This window comes from Fusarium flagelliforme (genome assembly GCF_020744385.1).
Source record: "Fusarium flagelliforme strain FIESC 12 MPI-CAGE-AA-0113 chromosome Unknown B0J16scaffold_6, whole genome shotgun sequence".
Taxonomy (NCBI): domain Eukaryota; kingdom Fungi; phylum Ascomycota; class Sordariomycetes; order Hypocreales; family Nectriaceae; genus Fusarium; species Fusarium flagelliforme.
In genome coordinates, this window is record NW_025763508.1 from 2,485,923 (window position 1) to 2,503,310 (window position 17,388).

Genomic DNA, 17,388 nt, shown 5'->3' on the forward strand with positions numbered 1-17,388 from the left:
TGACTCCTTTGCCCACACATGACCTTTTTTTTTTTTTTTTTTTTTTTTTTGCCCTGCCTAAACATAAGGTTTAGGCACAGCATAAATGCCTTACTTCCTTGCTTCCATCCGGCTTTTTTCCTCTTCCTTCCACCCAGATGGATCTGGACATCACTGATGCAAACAGATATAAACAGTCACGTGCTACAGCTTGAGCTTCATCGAGGCTTATGTAATTGCACCCTGCCTGGAGCTCTGAATGGTCCGTGCACCCACTGCAAGGCAGAGCTGTGCCTGACGTGGACCATCCTCGAGTTACCTTCTGGCGTAAAACACCAACCAATCCATCTCTTCCATCTCCCGTAATTATCTTGTTATCTCGTTTGTCTCTGTACGCCCACAACTCACTCCGTCTCAGGGCTCTGCGTATGCCCTTGGACTTGCACATCGGCAGTACTTACCATCCAATTCAACTATTACTACCCCGGTATACTCTTGCACCGCTGTAAACGATCTTCGCCGCCCCCCGATTCATCAGTCCTTCAAGATGCCTGGTATCGTCTCGGCGACCGGCGTTCTCGCCTTTCTCACAGATGAGGAGCCTGAACTCAAGGTCTTTGCTCTGCAGACCCTCAACGACGACATAGATACTGTCTGGACCGAGGTTGCTGCCGTGCTGACCCAGATGTACGTCATGCTCGCGTTACTATTCTGAAGCGCTGAGTTGTGTTTGCTAACAGTGTGTTCAAGCGAAGCACTTTACGAAGACGAGTCCTTCCCTCAACGCCAGCTCGCTGCGCTAGTTCTTGCTAAGGTCTACTACCACCTCCAGGCCTACAATGACAGCATGGTGTTTGCCCTCGCCGCAGGTGATCTCTTCAAGCTCGATTCCCCCGGCGAGTTCGAAGAGACCATCATCTCCAAATGCGTCGACCAGTATATCGCCGTCACTGCTGCCAAGAAGTCGACTTCACAAGCTTCCAAGGATACCGATGAACTAGCCACCACCTTCTCAAGTGGTGTCGAGGGCGCCGTTATGTCACCTACTACTCCTTTCTCGCGAACAACCCTGCCGCCCAAGTCACTGCTCTCTCGCGATTCGATCGACAACACTATGCTCGAGGCGACCTTTCAGCCTAAGCAGTTCCGCTCTGGCTCCATTGCTGAGCTTCCGGAACAGGCCACTGATTCTCTTCAAAGAGTCATTGACAGGCTCTTCGAGAGCTGTTTGCAGCAGGGCCGATACCGACAGGTAGTCGGTATTGCCGTTGAGGCCAAGAACTTGGACGTTCTTCGAAGTGTCATCAAGCGCGCGAGTGACGACGAGAAGAAGGTGAAATCAAACCCTCTCGAAAATTCGCCTGGCCCTGCGGAAGATCTTATCGAATATACACTGGGTATTTGCATGGATATTGTCCAAGAGAGGGGTTTCCGAACTGAAATTTTGAGGCTCATTCTTGACCTCTTGAACGAGATCCCCAACCCCGACTACTTTGCCATTGCCAAGTGTGTCGTTTACCTCAACTCTGATGAGGAGGCCTCTCGCATGCTTCGCAACCTTATCGAGAGAGGTGATCGAGCTTCTATCGCCAGCGCCTATCAAATCGCTTTTGATCTTTACGACAATGGTACACAGGGATTTTTGGGCAATGTTCTAGAGTCGCTCCCCAAGGTCTCTTCGGTTGAGGATAACGCGAACGAGAATGGCGAAGAGGCCAACGAGAGCGAATCCCTTCTTAAGAACCAGGAAGACTCCCCTGAAAATGATTTACCCGAGCCTACACGCAAGGCCTACAGCAATGTCCGGGCTATCCTTGACGGAAGTAAGACTATTCGTCTCAACCTTGAGTTCCTCTATCGCAACAACCGCACCGATTTGAGTATCCTCAACAAGGTCCGCGACAGCCTTGAAGGCCGCAATTCAATCTTCCATACGGCTGTCACATTCTGCAACGCTTTCATGAATCAGGGTACCACGAATGACAAATTCTTCCGTGATAACCTAGAATGGCTTGGTAAGGCAGTGAATTGGTCCAAGTTTACCGCTACCGCCGCACTTGGTGTGATTCACCGCGGAAACCTCTCACAATCTAGGAAACTGCTTGAGCCATACCTCCCTAGACAGGGAGGCCTCAGCAGCGGCTCTATCTTCAGTCAAGGTGGTGCACTTTATGCATATGGACTCATCCACGCCAACCATGGAGCAGAGGCGCTAGATTATCTCAAGGAGCAATTCGTTCAAGCTGAGGAGGAGGTTGTTCAGCATGGTGGTGCTCTTGGTCTCGGTATCGCAGGCATGGCCACTGGCGATTCAGAGGTTTATGACAAGCTCCGAGAGGTTCTGTTCCAGGATTCTGCTCTCAACGGTGAGGCTGTCGGTCTCGCCATGGGTCTGGTCATGCTTGGTACCGGTAATGCTAAGGCTTTGGAGGATATGCTCACGTATGCTCATGAAACTACGCACGAGAAGATCCTCCGTGGTCTTTCCATTGGCATGGCTCTCATCATGTTTGGCCGCCAAGAAGGTGCGGATGGTTTGATCGAGTGTCTCCTCAATGACCCCGACCCTACTCTTCGATACGGTGGTATCATGACTGTTGCCCTTGCCTACTGTGGCACAGGCAGCAACAAGGCTATTAGAAAGCTCCTCCACACTGCTGTCAGCGATGTGAACGACGATGTTCGTCGTATCGCTGTGATGAGTCTGGGTTTCATCCTTTTCCGTAAGCCTGGTAGTGTACCTCGAATGGTTGAGCTTCTGTCCGAGTCATACAACCCTCACGTTCGATATGGTTCCGCCATGGCTCTCGGTATCTCGTGCGCAGGCACTGGTTTAGATGAGGCCATTGATCTACTCGAGCCTATGATGAAGGACCCTACAGACTTTGTGCGACAGGGTGCTCTGATCTCCCTTGCCATGATTCTCGTTCAGCAGAATGAGGTCATGAACCCCAAGGTCTCGTCCATTCGCAAGACCCTCAAGAAGGTCGTTGGTGACCGCCACGAGGATGCCATGACCAAGTTTGGTGCCGCCCTGGCACTTGGCATTATTGATGCCGGTGGTCGCAACTGCACCATTGGTCTTCAGACCCAAACCGGCAACCTCAACATGGCCGGTATCGTTGGTATGGCTGTCTTCACTCAATACTGGTACTGGTTCCCCTTCACCCACTTCCTATCCCTGAGCTTTTCTCCCACCTCGATCATCGGATTGGACCACGACCTTGAGATCCCCAACTTCAAATTCCACTGCGCCACCCGCCCAAGCCTCTTTGATTATCCCCCCGAGCAAGAAGTCAAGACCGAGGAGGGGCCCGCGTTGATCGCTACCGCTATCTTGTCAACTACTGCGCAGGCAAAGCGACGTGCTCAGAAGAAGGAGCGCGCTCAGCGACGGGAGAGTATGGATATCGACAGCATCCCTGCCAAAACTAGTGGCGACAAGATGGATGTCGATGAAGACAAGAAAGCCGATGAGGCCGGCGACAAGAAGGAGGAGCAAGAGAAGGAAACCGCTACTTCTGCAGATACAAAGAAGAAGCCCGAGAAGGAGAAGGTTGGCTATGAGGTTGAGAACATGACCCGAGTGCTTCCTGGCCAGCTCAAGTACATTAGCTTTTCCGCTGGCCGCTACAAGCCTGTGAAGAAGGTGAGCAAATTTTCCAATGACACTGAAGCTTTTGCGATTACTAACTCTCTGTAGCCCACTGGTGGTCCCTTGTTGCTCATCGATAACGATCCTGAGGAGGAAAAGAGCTTGTTGGAGGAAAAGCTCAAGAAGGTTACCACTGAGCGAGCTCCTGTAGCAGGTCAACAAAACGCTAGAGGTGGACGATCTGGCGGTGCTCAAGGAAGATCTCTTCTCGATGGCCTTGCCGAGGCTCAGCGAGGAGGAGCAGCACCTAACAGTGCTATTCTCGGACAACTATTGCGCAACAACCAAGGCCGGGCGCCGTTCAATCTCCTTGATGATCCCCAAACTCCCGGATATAGGGCTGGCCAGGGTGCTGCTGCCGCTGCCGGCGTTTTGACTGCTGTCGATGAGGATTCTGATGACGAGGAGGCCAAGACACCTGGCGAGTTCGAATACTTCACCGATGCCGAGGATGATGAAGACGACGATGAATAGACTGGGCTTCAGCGGACGGCTATGAGTCTTTTGCAGATACAGGACAGGACGACCGTGAAACTACGGACTTCGCCTGACTGAGCTGTATGTATACTTAGAGACCTTGACCAATCGAATAAAGCGGTGTTCAAGCGAAGCATGGGGTATCACAGGAAGATGTCCCTGTATACAACAATGTTGAATAGAAATTAATACTTGATCTTGACCATATGCAAAACCATTAATGTGCAAACCCAACCTTGAAAAACCGAAGTACTGAGGTCTAATTTGATAACTTTATAATTAACCATGCTTTATTACTGGCCCTGTTTAATACATGCCATTCATCGCTCGCTCAGTATTAATCAATGACACTTTTCGCCTACCCCAAATCCAATGCCCATGCTACCTATCTACTGCCGAGAACCGTCGCGCTCGCTGACTGTCTCGACAGGACTCTCATCACAAACCTTGACCCGATGCCACGCAGTAGCAAGGTTTCCCCGAATATTCCATGTCGCGGCATAACTCTCTGGTTGTGTGTTGTACGCCTCGTCTGTGGCTTTCACGACAAAGGTAGCGCAGCGCTTTCCGGGTCCTGTTGTCTCGAAAGCGTCCAGCGGCACTGGACCCTCGAACTTCCATCTTCTCCAGGCCCACGCTGCGTGACCAAAACAGGGAGATTGCTCGCCTTCTTTGGTAGAGCAGTCAGGGATGATAGAAGCCTGGGACCAGGTCTTGCCATTGTCTGCAGAGACGTCAACGCGGACAATTTCGCGACCACCGCCCGAGTATGCGTAGCCTGTCAATGAAGCAGGCTTGGTATAAGTATTATTATTCTTGGTCCAGTCGCCAAGTTTGCAGGTTGTTATTGCGCTTTGTACAGGCATTTCCTGGATTGCGGGTGCAGTATCCCAATCCACCTGTGTCTGGTTTGGTCCAAAGCACTTGTAGTCACGTCGCTGCCATTGAGATGTGCTCTCTTCATCACTGAGGGTGACATGGTTCAGCCATTTTACGGATCGCGCAGCCACATGTCCTGGGACGATCGCGCGCAAAGGAAATCCATGATCACGCGGGAGCGCCTGGCCGTTCATCCCATAGGCGAGTATCACGTCACCTTGGGGGTCAATAGCCTTCTTGATGGGTATTGATGCGCCGTATGCTTCCAAGCCATTGAACTGGACATGTTTAGCTTCAGACTCGCCCGTCAAGCCTGAGCGAACGTCGAAACCCGCATCCTCCAGGACATCAGAAAGCAAGACGCCTTCCCAGCAAGCATTAGAAATGGCACCTGTTGTCCATGGAAGGCCGTTTGTCTTTCTTCCTGACCCTTCGTTCATGTGACGACGGCGGTTTCCAGAACACTGAAGGGCCGCAGTGACTTTGTGGGACTTGAAGCGTGACTTGAGATCGCCAAGGGTGTATTCTTTTGTGGTGCCATCAGGAAGCTCTATCGTGAGATTGTGATTGTTGGCGTTCTCGGCGATTTTGGGCACCCACATGTGGTTGCGCACGTAGAATAGGTCGTTAGGAGTAAGGAATTCGTTGGTCATAGCATATGCAGGAGTCTCTGCATTCCTGGGTTTTGCCGTCATGGTCACCAATGCTGGATGTCGCGCAGGATCATCGGCAAAAGGGTCTTCAATCTCATCTTGTGACGGTTTGCCATCAACCAGATCTGCTGGGTCGACATAACCAATCAAGTATTGATTCAAAATATCATAGACGTAGTCGTTCTTGTGTATGGAAAAGATGTCCCAGTATTTGTCGATAGAACCACCCGCAGCGCGGAGGATAACATCGCCGCCTGGATGCGCACCTATCCATTCGGTGATATCGTATACTTTATCACGGTGAATGACCCAAGGGTGATCGGAGTGTGCATCGTGCTTGCGCACTTCATTGATGCGATAGCAGGGCAGAGAGGATCCTTGTAGGTCGGAATCACTTTCAGCGTGGAAAGCATCGAGTCGTGTAGGAGATTGCTGTGTCAAGCCATAGGCAATACAACAAGAAGCTGCTCCGGCAAGCAGAGCTGCGAAGGAAGCTCCAGGATATCTTGGCGCAGTTTTTGCTTTATCGGAAGTGGAAGTAGGAGGCTTCGTAGAAGATGATAGTCTGAGTCGACTCGTGGCGAAGCAACGAGATTGTGCTCTCACAGAAGCTTGTGATACGGGAGTAGGTAATGATCGTAGGGGCCGCAGCTGGCTGGCCAGACGTTGAGTCGATCGCGATAACATGATTGCAAGGTTTCTTAGGAAAAGAGATACTGCGAAAACGATAAGCAACAAGGCATCGCCAACAAGCTGCCTCTCAGGGCAATATGCGAGTTGTCGCAATTGATTCTCTAGTATCAGTAAAACTGGAGATAGACAGACGCCACTGTGGACTACCGATACCCTTAGATGGATCCCGTCTTTAACAAAGATGACGTCGGGGAATATCTCGGAGACCCTGAGATGGAGATGAAGAATCTCATCTTACTTTATATAAACCATCATGGCTGAGCTGGACTGATAAGCCAGCGGTGAGCCTGGGAATGGACACGTGAATCGAATCGGAAGCCAGGAACGAGTCAGAGCGCAGAACTGTCGATGCCGAGACAAGTCAAGACGAGCATCGTGACCTTCGTAGTTGCACAGTACATGGTAAAGAATGATATTGGGGCTGTTTGGTGAGGATCGATCGGCGACTGATTAAGGAGCATTCGCCGATTCATGCCGCTCTAAGCCATTGTTGTTATTAAAGTTACGTCACTTGACACATGAGGATAGAACCCCGTTGGTTGACTCACCGAAATGGACCCCGAATTGGAGGTGTCACCCCCTGGAAGAGCCCTGTAGGAACGAGAAACCTAGCGAATAGACCCTTGTGTACATCTGCATCCTGCAGCCACTGTTTATCGATACGATATCAACTGCCGCCAAGTCGAAGTGGTCAGGAAAGTGTTAGTAACCTCCATTCAAATGCCGATGACAGTTATCATGATATCTTTTCCGCTTATGCATTTGACGGTGTGTACACCTAGGGATTTATCTCTGTTGCAGTATCTAGCCACTATAGTATGTCCACGAATTGATGTTTGTGTTAAACATAGACTGTACAGGTGTCACAATGCGTTGTGTCACAAAATACGCTGGAAAACATGAGCCGTCATTGACCGATAACACTTGCTTGATGAAACCCTCCTAGACCAAACATTTTGCTGCAAAGAAATCCACAAAGCAAAACCGGAGCTCGTCAATTAACAAAGAGACCATGTGTTGGCAAAAGGCAATGTTGGCACTTTGCTCACTCATCGTATATAGGTTAGCACGTTTGTTGGCTGAGATGGACTTAACTGCACGAAAGTCACTACCTCAATCTATTTATTGGAAGGTCGTATCTCATGCTTGCTACTTACAATGCATGCCCATTTCTCTTTATTAGCATCGATCTGAGCAAAAGAAGGTAAAAATAGCAAAAAGACAAAATGCAAAAACATACAACAGCGGGGATTCGCTGGTCGTCACCGACCCAACTACTAATCCGCCGGTTAGTGGCTTGACTATGGGAGAGCGGACGGGATCCCGTATTTTCCACTACCTTTGGTCGTATGTGCTTGAAGAAGCAGTAGAACTTTACTATATACTAGCGTTGTCTTAACAGCTACATTACCTGCGGATAGCGAGTGAACCAACACACTCGTAAGTTAATAACGAGACACCATCGACAATACCACAAGATTACTCAAGCAATCAATTACGTTCTCTATTAGGGGTGTTGTTCAATCTAGGTAGTCCCGCAATAACTAGAACATGGGACCTCAGCCGGATCCAAACAACATATACATGACATCTAGAAACAAGCAACATAACTTCGCCATGCAACCACAGCAATGCAGGCCCTCGATACCTGCACCCAGAGTGGCCAGGGGAGAAGATAAGCGGCGTTCTCAGTCTCGTTGAGCATCGCTGGGCTCGCCAGCTTTCTCTCGACTTGAGCTCCCGCCATCCCTGGCGCTGGCCTCGTCCACGACCTCAACATCTTTCACAGAGTTCGTCTCTTTCTTCTCGCCCGTGTCATTCTCTACACTTGACTTCTTCTCGCCGCCCGTCTCTACAACCATGCTCGATTCAGCCTGAGAGCACGCCGACGGCCTGCGCTGGTCCCGGCTGGACTCAGCCTTGAAGATAACCGTCACCTGCGAAGGGCTGTCTGCACCCGAACCAGAAATGGGGACAGCAGTAAGCTGGAAGACGTCGCCTGAGAGTCTGGAAGGCACGATCTCGGGAATCCTGAAGCTGTGAGGACGTCCTCCCATCCTAGGGAGTCCTATGTTTTCCTCAGAAAGTTTGGCGATACGGGGAAGACGTTGTAATTCAAGGCTCCTCCCCTTGCGGTTTGAACTGCCCCGACGGTTGCGTGGGGGCCAGCCGCCTCCCAGTCTTGCGATAGAGTCCTCGCTGTTAAGCGGCTTCTTGATACCAGCTTTCACCTCTTCCTCTTCCTTCGCCTCTTTTTCCAACTCCTCCTTTGTCTTCCAGCGACGCTGTTTCTCTAGGGGTTGGAATTTGTTGGTAATGGAGTACCAGATGGGCATGATATTGTCCTTCGCGAAAAACCTGCAGGGAAGTGTGACGAGGTGCCGGATGAGTCTATCAAGGGTCTTCATTTCTTCTTGGAGCTCTCCGGTCTGATACTTCTTTATCAAGTCGCATATGACGAGTATGACGAAGGCGTTCAGGATGATGCCTATGATGACCCAGGCGAATATACCAGCCCGACGGTCCTCCTTGATAGACCAAGGGTCTGTGGACTCCAAATGACTTTTGTTGCCCACGGTCATTAGGGCCGTCATATTGGCAAAGGAAAGAGGGGGTGTTGATGGTGCCATTTTATTCGTATGGTCGCAGCGGACCAAGAACTATGGATGGATTCCCAAAAGGAGACTGTAAAGGGGGCCTGAAAGCTGGATTTGAGCATCGAAATATGATTGGGAGTGGAGTTGAGAAAGGGAAGAAGAAAGAGAAGAGTTCAACGGGCCCCCGTCTTGGTTTTGTACGCTGAAGGGCTTCTCAAAGTCAATGTCAGAGTATGAAGATGCGCACATATATACGTACGGATCTTGTAACCAGTCAACTTCGACAGGACCGAGATTTCAAGAATCATGGAAGCACGCCATCAATAGAATACATCAGTTGGCAAACGGTCTCGGACATGTCCAACGTATCGGACGAGTGTTCCTTTCAGCCGCCAAGTCATCTTCAGAGCAACATCGAAAGAGAATGAGCCAGCAAGATAAGCAGATCCCATGCCTATTGGAGCTTCGGTGCCTCAAGATACTTTAGACATTATCACCAACCTTGTGTGAGAAGTGTTGCTGTGAGACCACGAAGTCAAAGGAAGATACTCCCGAACCCACCCAATCTACCATTTTATTAGCATGTGTAAGTTGAATACCTAACTTTAGGTACTAAGACCAAGATCAAGATCCAGTCCAAGTCCAAAACCAAGTCCCGTGACTTTGAAGTTAAGTGACACTATTTCCATTTCCATTTAAACTTTCACGTCACAGTCCAAAGTATAAATGTTTAGTAACTTGGGCAAGACCAAGACCAAAAAAAGAACGGGTCGCTCTCTCTGAATCAGGACAGGACGCTTGGGGTTGTAACTTCCCGATCTAACAACACTCAAATAAACTGTGCTTTAATAATCCCTCAAGAATCGCATTGCATCAATTAGTATCCAATTCACTTGCCCTCAAAGATATTTTTGTACAAAGAAATGGTTGCCGTTGAAAGGCCACCTGCCATTGCGAGTGCCGGTGTCATTGTCAGTGCCAGTGTCAGTGCCACGCAAGTGGCAGTAACACCGAAACAATGGCAACTCCAATATCACCATCGCCCTCTGTATCGCCCTCGGCCTCAACTTCCTCCCTCCTTCGTCGCGTCGGCTCCTTCAAAGCCAAAAATGACATTTCCGAGCGTTTAGGATCTCTGAGGATGAGTGCGTCTTCTCCTTTACACCTTCTTCTCTTGCTTGTACACGCATCACCAACCTCCCGAGGCTGACTTCGAAATGCCTTTAAAAGCCAGTGTCAAGGAGCGCACAAGAAGCACTTCTAATCCATTCAAGAATCGCTCGCAGCCGGTCACTCCGGTCACTCCTAACACTCCAGTATCGCCCAAGTTTCCGAGATTACGACCTCCAGTGAATGTGCCCCGTCACAACCTTCCTGCCTGGGATCGGTCTTTTGATGCTGTCTGTCACAGCGCGACTAGCAAGGCCAGTTTCGAGAAAGTGCTTTCGTCATTCTTCGAGAACCATGGTCGAAAGAAGCCATCGTCTGGCTACTTCCGCCTTCCGGACTCAGTACGGCTTCAGATCTGTCGGTATCTACTTCCCGAGAACGACAAGCCTCTGCGCCTCAACAAGTTTCCCTTCAACCGAGATGTCTGGCGCACACAAGATTTCGCATCGCCTTACTCTACCCTTGGTCAGATCTCACCCTATTTGGAAGTCTCTTTCGCCTTTCGCGCCGATGTCCTGGTCGCATTCCTCCTGGAGACAAAACTACACGCCGTCTTCTCCCCATTCATAGGCCCAAGAGTCAGCCCTCTTGCGGCGACATGGTTTAATGCCTACGGGCCCTACGCAAGTAACATCGTGATAGAGCTGGACATGTCGCATCTGGCTTGCGGTCCGACCCCGGACGCTGCATACCTCCTTGCCAATACCGAAAAGACAGCGCTACGTCTGAAGTACTTCGTTGAGGCGCAACTTCAACGCAGTGAATCATGCCCTATGGAGAGCCTCGTGCTTCTTTGCCGAAGATTCTTCGGAAGGCGGCCCCTTGCAGAAGAACCAGAGCCAAGCAGCACCAGTACCAGTCGACCACCTTCGCGCGGAATCAGAACGCCAGAGCCATACAGCCCAAGAGGCAACAGTCTCAAACGATACAATTCTGAACCCGATGAGATGCTCTTCTTGAGCCCTGTCTCCTCCCGCGAGACTTTTCCGGACCCCCTCCCTCTTCGAGAGAACTACTGCCCCGACGGGTACCTTTTGTTCTGCAACAACATCCTCCGCCTAAAAGGCCGCATCGCGTCTATTCGAATGTGTGGGTTCGGCGAAGATTACAGTACGCGCTTGATTGGAACCTTGTTTGCCGACCAGAAAAATGTCGCTGGGTACCGCATTACGCCATCAACGATATGGCCGAAACTCAGCGGGCAGAAGTCGTATGTTGATATGAGCAGGGGTATTATTGTACTGGACGAGCACGAAGCACCCGCAACAAACTACATTCCCGAAGCTTTGCGCAAATGGGAAGGTTGTGTTCAGCTCCCGCCTCCTCATATTGACACAAACGGAAACCTTGTTCTTCCCGCCTTTTTGGCCGACTTGCAACAGGCGAGAGATGGCTTCCTGAGGAGCGAGACAAGTTTATCGGAACGTACATGCGACGAGTTGAGCAAGGAGTTTGCAAAGAAGAGTACTATATCAGAGAAGAGGGGGTTTGCTTGGATCAAAGAACCTTTCATCAGAAACAAACTCAAGAAAAAGAAGAGATATCTGAGCAGAGACGCCGCTATTACGTACTAGACGATACATACCATCACGAGAAGCTGGGATGACGAACAACGGACGGTTCATTTGTGTTTTCATTAGGCCTCAATGTGATAGGCTGGGTATAGATTCATAAGGTCATGATAATGCAGATAACGACCATTTTTGTGCTATCCAATGCATCAAGAACTTGAACTAGACTCTGTCTGTAATAATTTTTCATTGCAAAAAAACGCTCATTGCTTTTGGAGAGACTGTGAAAGGTTAGCAAACACGTAGGTTGCACAATGACGGAAGGGTAACTTACAATTGCAAATTTGCTTCTGGCTCGAATCCTGCTTCCAAAGATAACCAACACCCACGGAATAAGCGTCAGGGCAGAAGCGATACCCCCCAACACACATCCTGCAGTCTTCAATCCTAAATTGTCAAACATCATGCCGGTCAATACTGGGAAGATGCCACCCAATACGTTGCGGCTGAAGCTCTGCGCAGCCAGTGCTGACGAGGCATAAATGTGATACGTGTCGGCCAGATAATTAAAAGTGGCAAGATACACAGAGTAGATACCCCAGTTTGCAAACCCAATCCCGATGGCCTGCGTGTAATGACTTGTGCTGATTGGGCTAAGGAACGCAACAAACAATCCGGCTGGGAGAAGAAGCGATGTAAGACACGAGAAGTACAACCGAGATTCTGGCGAATCTGCGGGAAAGTGCTTCCTGATAAAACGCCAGAAGGTTGACACTTCTTTCTCGTGGTAAGGACCAGACCAGAGAGGATGTTTCATGAGGTTCTCCTGAAGAGTGCCCACCACCGTGGCAACGATAGCTGAAGCCATCATCGCAACGTAAATGCGCATGGACATGTTGTAGTTGTCGGCGTACAGGTATGGCACGATGGAGAAAGACAGGTAGAGGACGGCCCACGAGAATGCGGCCCAGAGGGAGAAAGAAAAGACGACAGGTTCTGTCAAGAGGAGATAGAAGGGTCTCTTAATCGAGGTAGCCATCATTTGATGGAGAGGAGGTCGCTGTTCATCAGCTTCCACAAGCCATCGGACTCTTCGCAGACGGCCCTGCTGATTGTTCTCGACCCCGTTATTATGTCCTGGTAACGTCTTGGCGCTTGATGCAGATGAGCTGTTGCCCGACTCTCCCTGAGCATTGGTAACCCAGACTCCGTAGGCACCTGCTTCCTCAAGCTTCTCGTACCACTCGTTCAGCTTCTTGGCCTTTCGTGACAACAATACTGACCCTCGGGTTTCTTTGAAAAGAAACATGATAGCGACCAACAGCAGGCCGTCCAAGATGACTTGATGCCAGAACGACCATTTCCAAGCCAGTGTATCGTCATCCAAGTCATTGACAAGAGCAGCTGCCACCAATGGTCCAAGTCCGGTACCAAAGAGAACAAAACCACTGAACAGAGCCATAGGAGTGTTTCTCTCTTCCTTGTGCCACAGATCAGCGATGACTCCGCCGACAACTGAACTGAAGACTGAACCACCGACACCAACAAAGAAGCGAGCAATCAACATGCCAGCCAAGTTTGGCATAACAGAACAGACGGCTTGGAAGATGACAAAGACAAAGCCAGCGAACATAAAGACTGGACGTCGACCCCAAATCTCGGAAATCGGAGCGAGAGCCATTGGCGCCAAGGCGAAGCCCATGCAAAAGGTTGTGATTCCAACAAGCGTCGCTGTATGACTTGCTCCGATATCCCTAGCCATTGCTCTCGAGGGAGGTGAATAAGTTCCAGCCGTATATGCTGTTAGCATCGTGGCGATACAGGAAAGCGCGAGTAGGACGTTCTTCCGCGCCCGTGGCAGGGTGAACGGCGATGCGTACGGTCGTAGATCTGGGCATTGTGGCAGATCTTTGATGGTAGTAGAACCAGATCTATCATATGAAGGGACTGTTGGTAGGGGAGTATCAAGAGTCAAGTATAGATAAGATATAGGATCTTGGCTGCCGAGTTGAGATGGTATCGTTGATGGCGGGAACGTATTCTCTAGCCTAATCTCGAGATCTCCCGGGTTATGAGTGGGAGTACCTGCATTCTGATGCAGTCCAGGTTCTGTCATGTCAACAAGATGTAGTGATATTGATAAGTAGAACACTGGTATTTCGGATGGGTGTCATTCGGTATGAATCAAGGTCTGAACAAGAAGTAAATGGACAAGGAGAGAACCGATGGGGACACGGGGTCAATAATAAGGGCGAGAGAAACGAAAAGCTGAAAGAGGGAATCCACAGTCAAGTGTGGGAATGTAATATCCGGGGCACAAACCCGGGGTTATTTGAGGCTGGGGGTTGCAGCGCAGGAGATGAGATGAGGGCCAAAAGGCGGGATCTCGACGGGAATAATGGTGTCTTGGCAGGGTATCCGCTTGTTTAACATTGCGGGACCTTGTTCTTGCGTGTGACTCGGCCATGAGGAAACGCTAACGGGTAATACATTCTGTCCGAAGAGTCACAGCGAAGTCTTTCTTCTGCGGCACGGTCGAGTATGCAGTAAGAAAGGTCAGAGAAACGAATCTAGAACTTCTGCCTGGCAACGTGGTGCAATTATGCGAGAGATATCGGTGAACATTGACCGTTCATCATCTTGACTGACGTCTTAGAGAGAAAACAAAGTCTTTCATATTCCCTCAGTCCGCCTTAGGGCGACATGCGGGTTTCTCGCCGGGACACTTTGCCCGTAGTGGTACACGAAATCCGAGACCAAGGCTTCGGGCATAAGACGGACGTGATCTAAGATGGACGCTAGACATTTAGCCAAGCCTCTAACAGGGAGCCAAGTCTCGAAACTCCACGTCACCTAAAGCCATCTCGAAGATGCCGTCCGGCAGCGGCCCCTTTCGGACAGCCGATGGGGAAAAAGAAGTCATGCTATTGGACAATGTTCCGAGGTTCTCAGTCGAGACTTGGAAGCAGTCTTTGGAGGGGTCCGGTAATAGCAAGCTATGTCTCTTTATTACCGCCCATGCCCGGCTATCTCGTATGTAGATCCGAGATTCCATCTGACCTGTGTCAAATCAATGATGCATACGCAGCGCTTATTGGACGAGATCCGATTCTGCAGTGTCTGTGGCTGCCAATATCAAATGTCGGTAAATGCAATTGAGCACCTGACTGGATGCTCAAGTTCTTGTCTCATTTTCTGAAGACTGTCTAGAACAATTTAAACACTCAACAGGACGCAAACAGATGGCCCTCAAAGTGAAGCAAAAAAGACCGACCTCAAGCCCAGCGACTTTTGCAAGAGGAAACTGTATCTGGCTGATGGTCCTTTATCGGTACAACCCACCCTTTCACATCTGACAGACGAGTTGCGTGAGACATGTACTGTACTGTATGCTTCAGTACCACTTGGCAGAGCTAGCACAGCCACAGACGCATGGTGAGCGCAATATGATAGCTTGATGAAGCAAAATGCCCGGAAATAGGTATTGGCAATAATCGGGCTATTTACTTTCGCAGCCGACCCAGGGTTGCAGCTCTAAATACCGTCGCACTCTTACCTACCAAGCACAACATTTACTCATGCCTTGATACCCAAATGCTACCCTCCTCGTTCAATCGATATCGTCCGCACTCGTCTGTCCCTTCTCCTTCTCATCAATCTTGGGGCCTAGCTGTTCCGTCGCCTCTTTCAGTGCTCCATCCCCATCGAAATCGTCATCGTGCTGAGCGTCGACCTCGTCGGGCAGCTTCAATGAGTCCTCAGCACCTGCCTTCAACGAACCGTCCTCGTTTACGTAATCTTTGTGGTACAGAGAGAACAAGATAACGAGGTATGGCTCTCCGGTCTCTTTGTTGCGTAGGACATATCTGAGTTGATGTGAGCGTTTCGGACCGGGCCTGTTAGGAGTGTAAATGGCGGGCTAGAAGAAGGGTCGAGTATGTATAATGGGAGGCAACGCGGTGCAACAGGGAGGGCATATTTGTCCGACAAGAAAGGATGGGGTGGTGCTTACCTTAGACCTTGGCCATCCCAGTACTTCATGATAGGTAGTTGGAAGCCAGGTAAGTTCAGAGCGAGATCGGAGAAGTTGAGATATGGGTTAAAGAAGTCGAAGCCATATGTCTGGCCATACTCAAACACCCATTTCTCTTTACTGTCTGCTCTGAGAGCCCACTTCATTCGCGCCTTGCTGGTAAGAGGGGCACCAACTTCTTGACGAGCCTCGAGACCATCCTCGTCACCACCTTCTTCGAACCAAAGGCCACCCTTCTCTTCATCGAACTCGCCCTCACCAACATGGATGGTGTTGAAAGAGCTCAGCGCTGGACCGTACAAGAAGGGCTTATCAGCGTATGCATCACCATCCAGACCAGGGTCAATCCACCACCGAACTATGCTCATAGCAGTGTTGAATCCAGGCGGTAGACGGTCTCGGATAGGGTGATCAAAGTCATTGCCGAATTGCAAGTCGGTAGCCTTGATGCCATCGGCGTCATCAGTGTCGCCATTAGATGGTTTCTTCGGTGTGAAACGGAATGAGATACTATATTGATCTCTATTATATGCATGAGGTTCAGTAGAGAAATAGGGAGATGTTTTGGGTGAGTTTCGTGGTAAGCCCTTGTAGTCGTTGATGCGGACGTTGAGATCAATGTCGGCGCGGTCGCTTTTGATGGTGACGGGCTTGGCGGTGTTGACTGGGACCTCAACCTGTTTGCTTGGGTCGTAATCAGGTCCAGCTGTGATGCGGAGGACGTAATTCTCAGCCATTTTGTCTATCCTGTCTAGATCTTTCGTGTTTTTATGTAGGCTCTTGCTTTTTTAGAGGGTTTCTCCTGCTCGCTCTATGCAGAAATGGGAAAAACCAATGACGTAACTGAGTGTGTTGATAAGCTCCTGCCGCGATTGACGGTTACCTTAACTTACAGCCGCTACAAGAATTGATGAAGAAGTTAAAGAACAACACAACAGATTATTTATATTTACATTATTTGATAGTGGCGTTGATAATGGCCTTATAAGTAGCTATGACGTGCGTGTTTTTGCACATTGACATGCCATTCATGTCTTCGTCATTGGATTGACGGTATGAGACTAGACCCAAAAGCAGTTTTGCTATCAATCTGAACTACGGAACCATCTGGTCAGTGACTGTATGCTGTATACATATTGCAAAGTCAGATAGAGCTAGGCAATTTCCATATAATAGCATCGCAATTTTACTATCTGATGTTTGTTACGGACAATGAATGCAGGACATGCTGAGTGCCCATCTAGACTAGCATTTTGAACGAACATGCCGAACATGATCAGCAAATATTCTGCTATGATTCAATGTGTTCTTTTCTCAATCTCAAGAAGCACTCACAAATATTTTAATTGCGACCATTGGAGTGCCAGGTGGGTCAAAGAAAAACCGAGACTTAGTTAAGGGTGTCATAAAGATTAGGATAGTCTAAGCTAGGCTTTAGTGCCTAAACACATCTAAGTTATTTTGTCAATAGGCTTCTATGTCCTGATTATTTTTGGACCGCCTGAGTGCCTAGAAGTAAGCAGTCAAGACTGGACGGATGCCTCACTGATGCCTGAGGCGGCAATAGTCCTGCTGCCTACGTCCCTCGTTCCTCCCCGTTGATTCCCCATTCCCCACAGTCCTACCGTCCTCGAGTCCCTCCCCATCTTATCTCAATCGAGTCACTCCAACCAAATGCCAACTCGAAGTTATCATCAGATGCCGCGCACTATATTTTCATTTATTGTCAGCAATCAGAAAT

At 49.6% G+C, this 17,388-nt stretch overlaps 6 protein-coding genes across 6 annotated transcripts; 2 read left to right on the forward strand and 4 right to left on the reverse strand.

Moving 5' to 3' along the window:
- The first annotated feature begins 234 nt into the window (after positions 1-234).
- Positions 235-4,326, forward strand: B0J16DRAFT_374783 (armadillo-type protein). The gene is made up of 3 exons (XM_046130622.1): positions 235-666; positions 730-3,628; positions 3,683-4,326. The coding sequence occupies exons 1-3, from the start codon at positions 527-529 to the stop codon at positions 4,106-4,108; spliced, it is 3,465 nt and encodes a 1,154-aa protein (XP_045980364.1). The 5' UTR covers positions 235-526; the 3' UTR covers positions 4,109-4,326.
- Positions 4,108-6,497, reverse strand: B0J16DRAFT_177354 (Oxidoreductase, molybdopterin-binding domain-containing protein). Its single transcript, XM_046122530.1, has one exon. It carries the CDS (start codon positions 6,328-6,330, stop codon positions 4,501-4,503), a length of 1,830 nt encoding a protein of 609 aa, XP_045980365.1. The 5' UTR covers positions 6,331-6,497; the 3' UTR covers positions 4,108-4,500.
- A 1,226-nt stretch (positions 6,498-7,723) lies between these two features.
- On the reverse strand, positions 7,724-9,061 carry B0J16DRAFT_177377 (uncharacterized protein). Its single transcript, XM_046122531.1, has one exon. The coding sequence runs from the start codon at positions 8,964-8,966 to the stop codon at positions 8,025-8,027; it is 942 nt and encodes a 313-aa protein (XP_045980366.1). The 5' UTR covers positions 8,967-9,061; the 3' UTR covers positions 7,724-8,024.
- Positions 9,062-9,686: 625 nt separating this feature from the next.
- Positions 9,687-11,724, forward strand: B0J16DRAFT_177386 (uncharacterized protein). The gene is made up of 2 exons (XM_046122532.1): positions 9,687-10,078; positions 10,164-11,724. The coding sequence occupies exons 1-2, from the start codon at positions 9,952-9,954 to the stop codon at positions 11,675-11,677; spliced, it is 1,641 nt and encodes a 546-aa protein (XP_045980367.1). The 5' UTR covers positions 9,687-9,951; the 3' UTR covers positions 11,678-11,724.
- A 153-nt stretch (positions 11,725-11,877) lies between these two features.
- Positions 11,878-13,730, reverse strand: B0J16DRAFT_323264 (major facilitator superfamily domain-containing protein; the record flags this gene model as incomplete). Its single annotated transcript, XM_046125767.1, has 2 exons — positions 11,878-11,895; positions 11,949-13,730. 2 exons carry the CDS (start codon positions 13,728-13,730, stop codon positions 11,878-11,880), a joined length of 1,800 nt encoding a protein of 599 aa, XP_045980368.1.
- A 1,071-nt stretch (positions 13,731-14,801) lies between these two features.
- Positions 14,802-16,592, reverse strand: B0J16DRAFT_347730 (uncharacterized protein). Its single transcript, XM_046128599.1, has 2 exons — positions 15,627-16,592; positions 14,802-15,510 (listed from the first exon to the last, which is right to left on the reverse strand). Exons 1-2 carry the CDS (start codon positions 16,382-16,384, stop codon positions 15,225-15,227), a joined length of 1,044 nt encoding a protein of 347 aa, XP_045980369.1. The 5' UTR covers positions 16,385-16,592; the 3' UTR covers positions 14,802-15,224.
- Between the last annotated feature and the right edge of the window lie 796 nt (positions 16,593-17,388).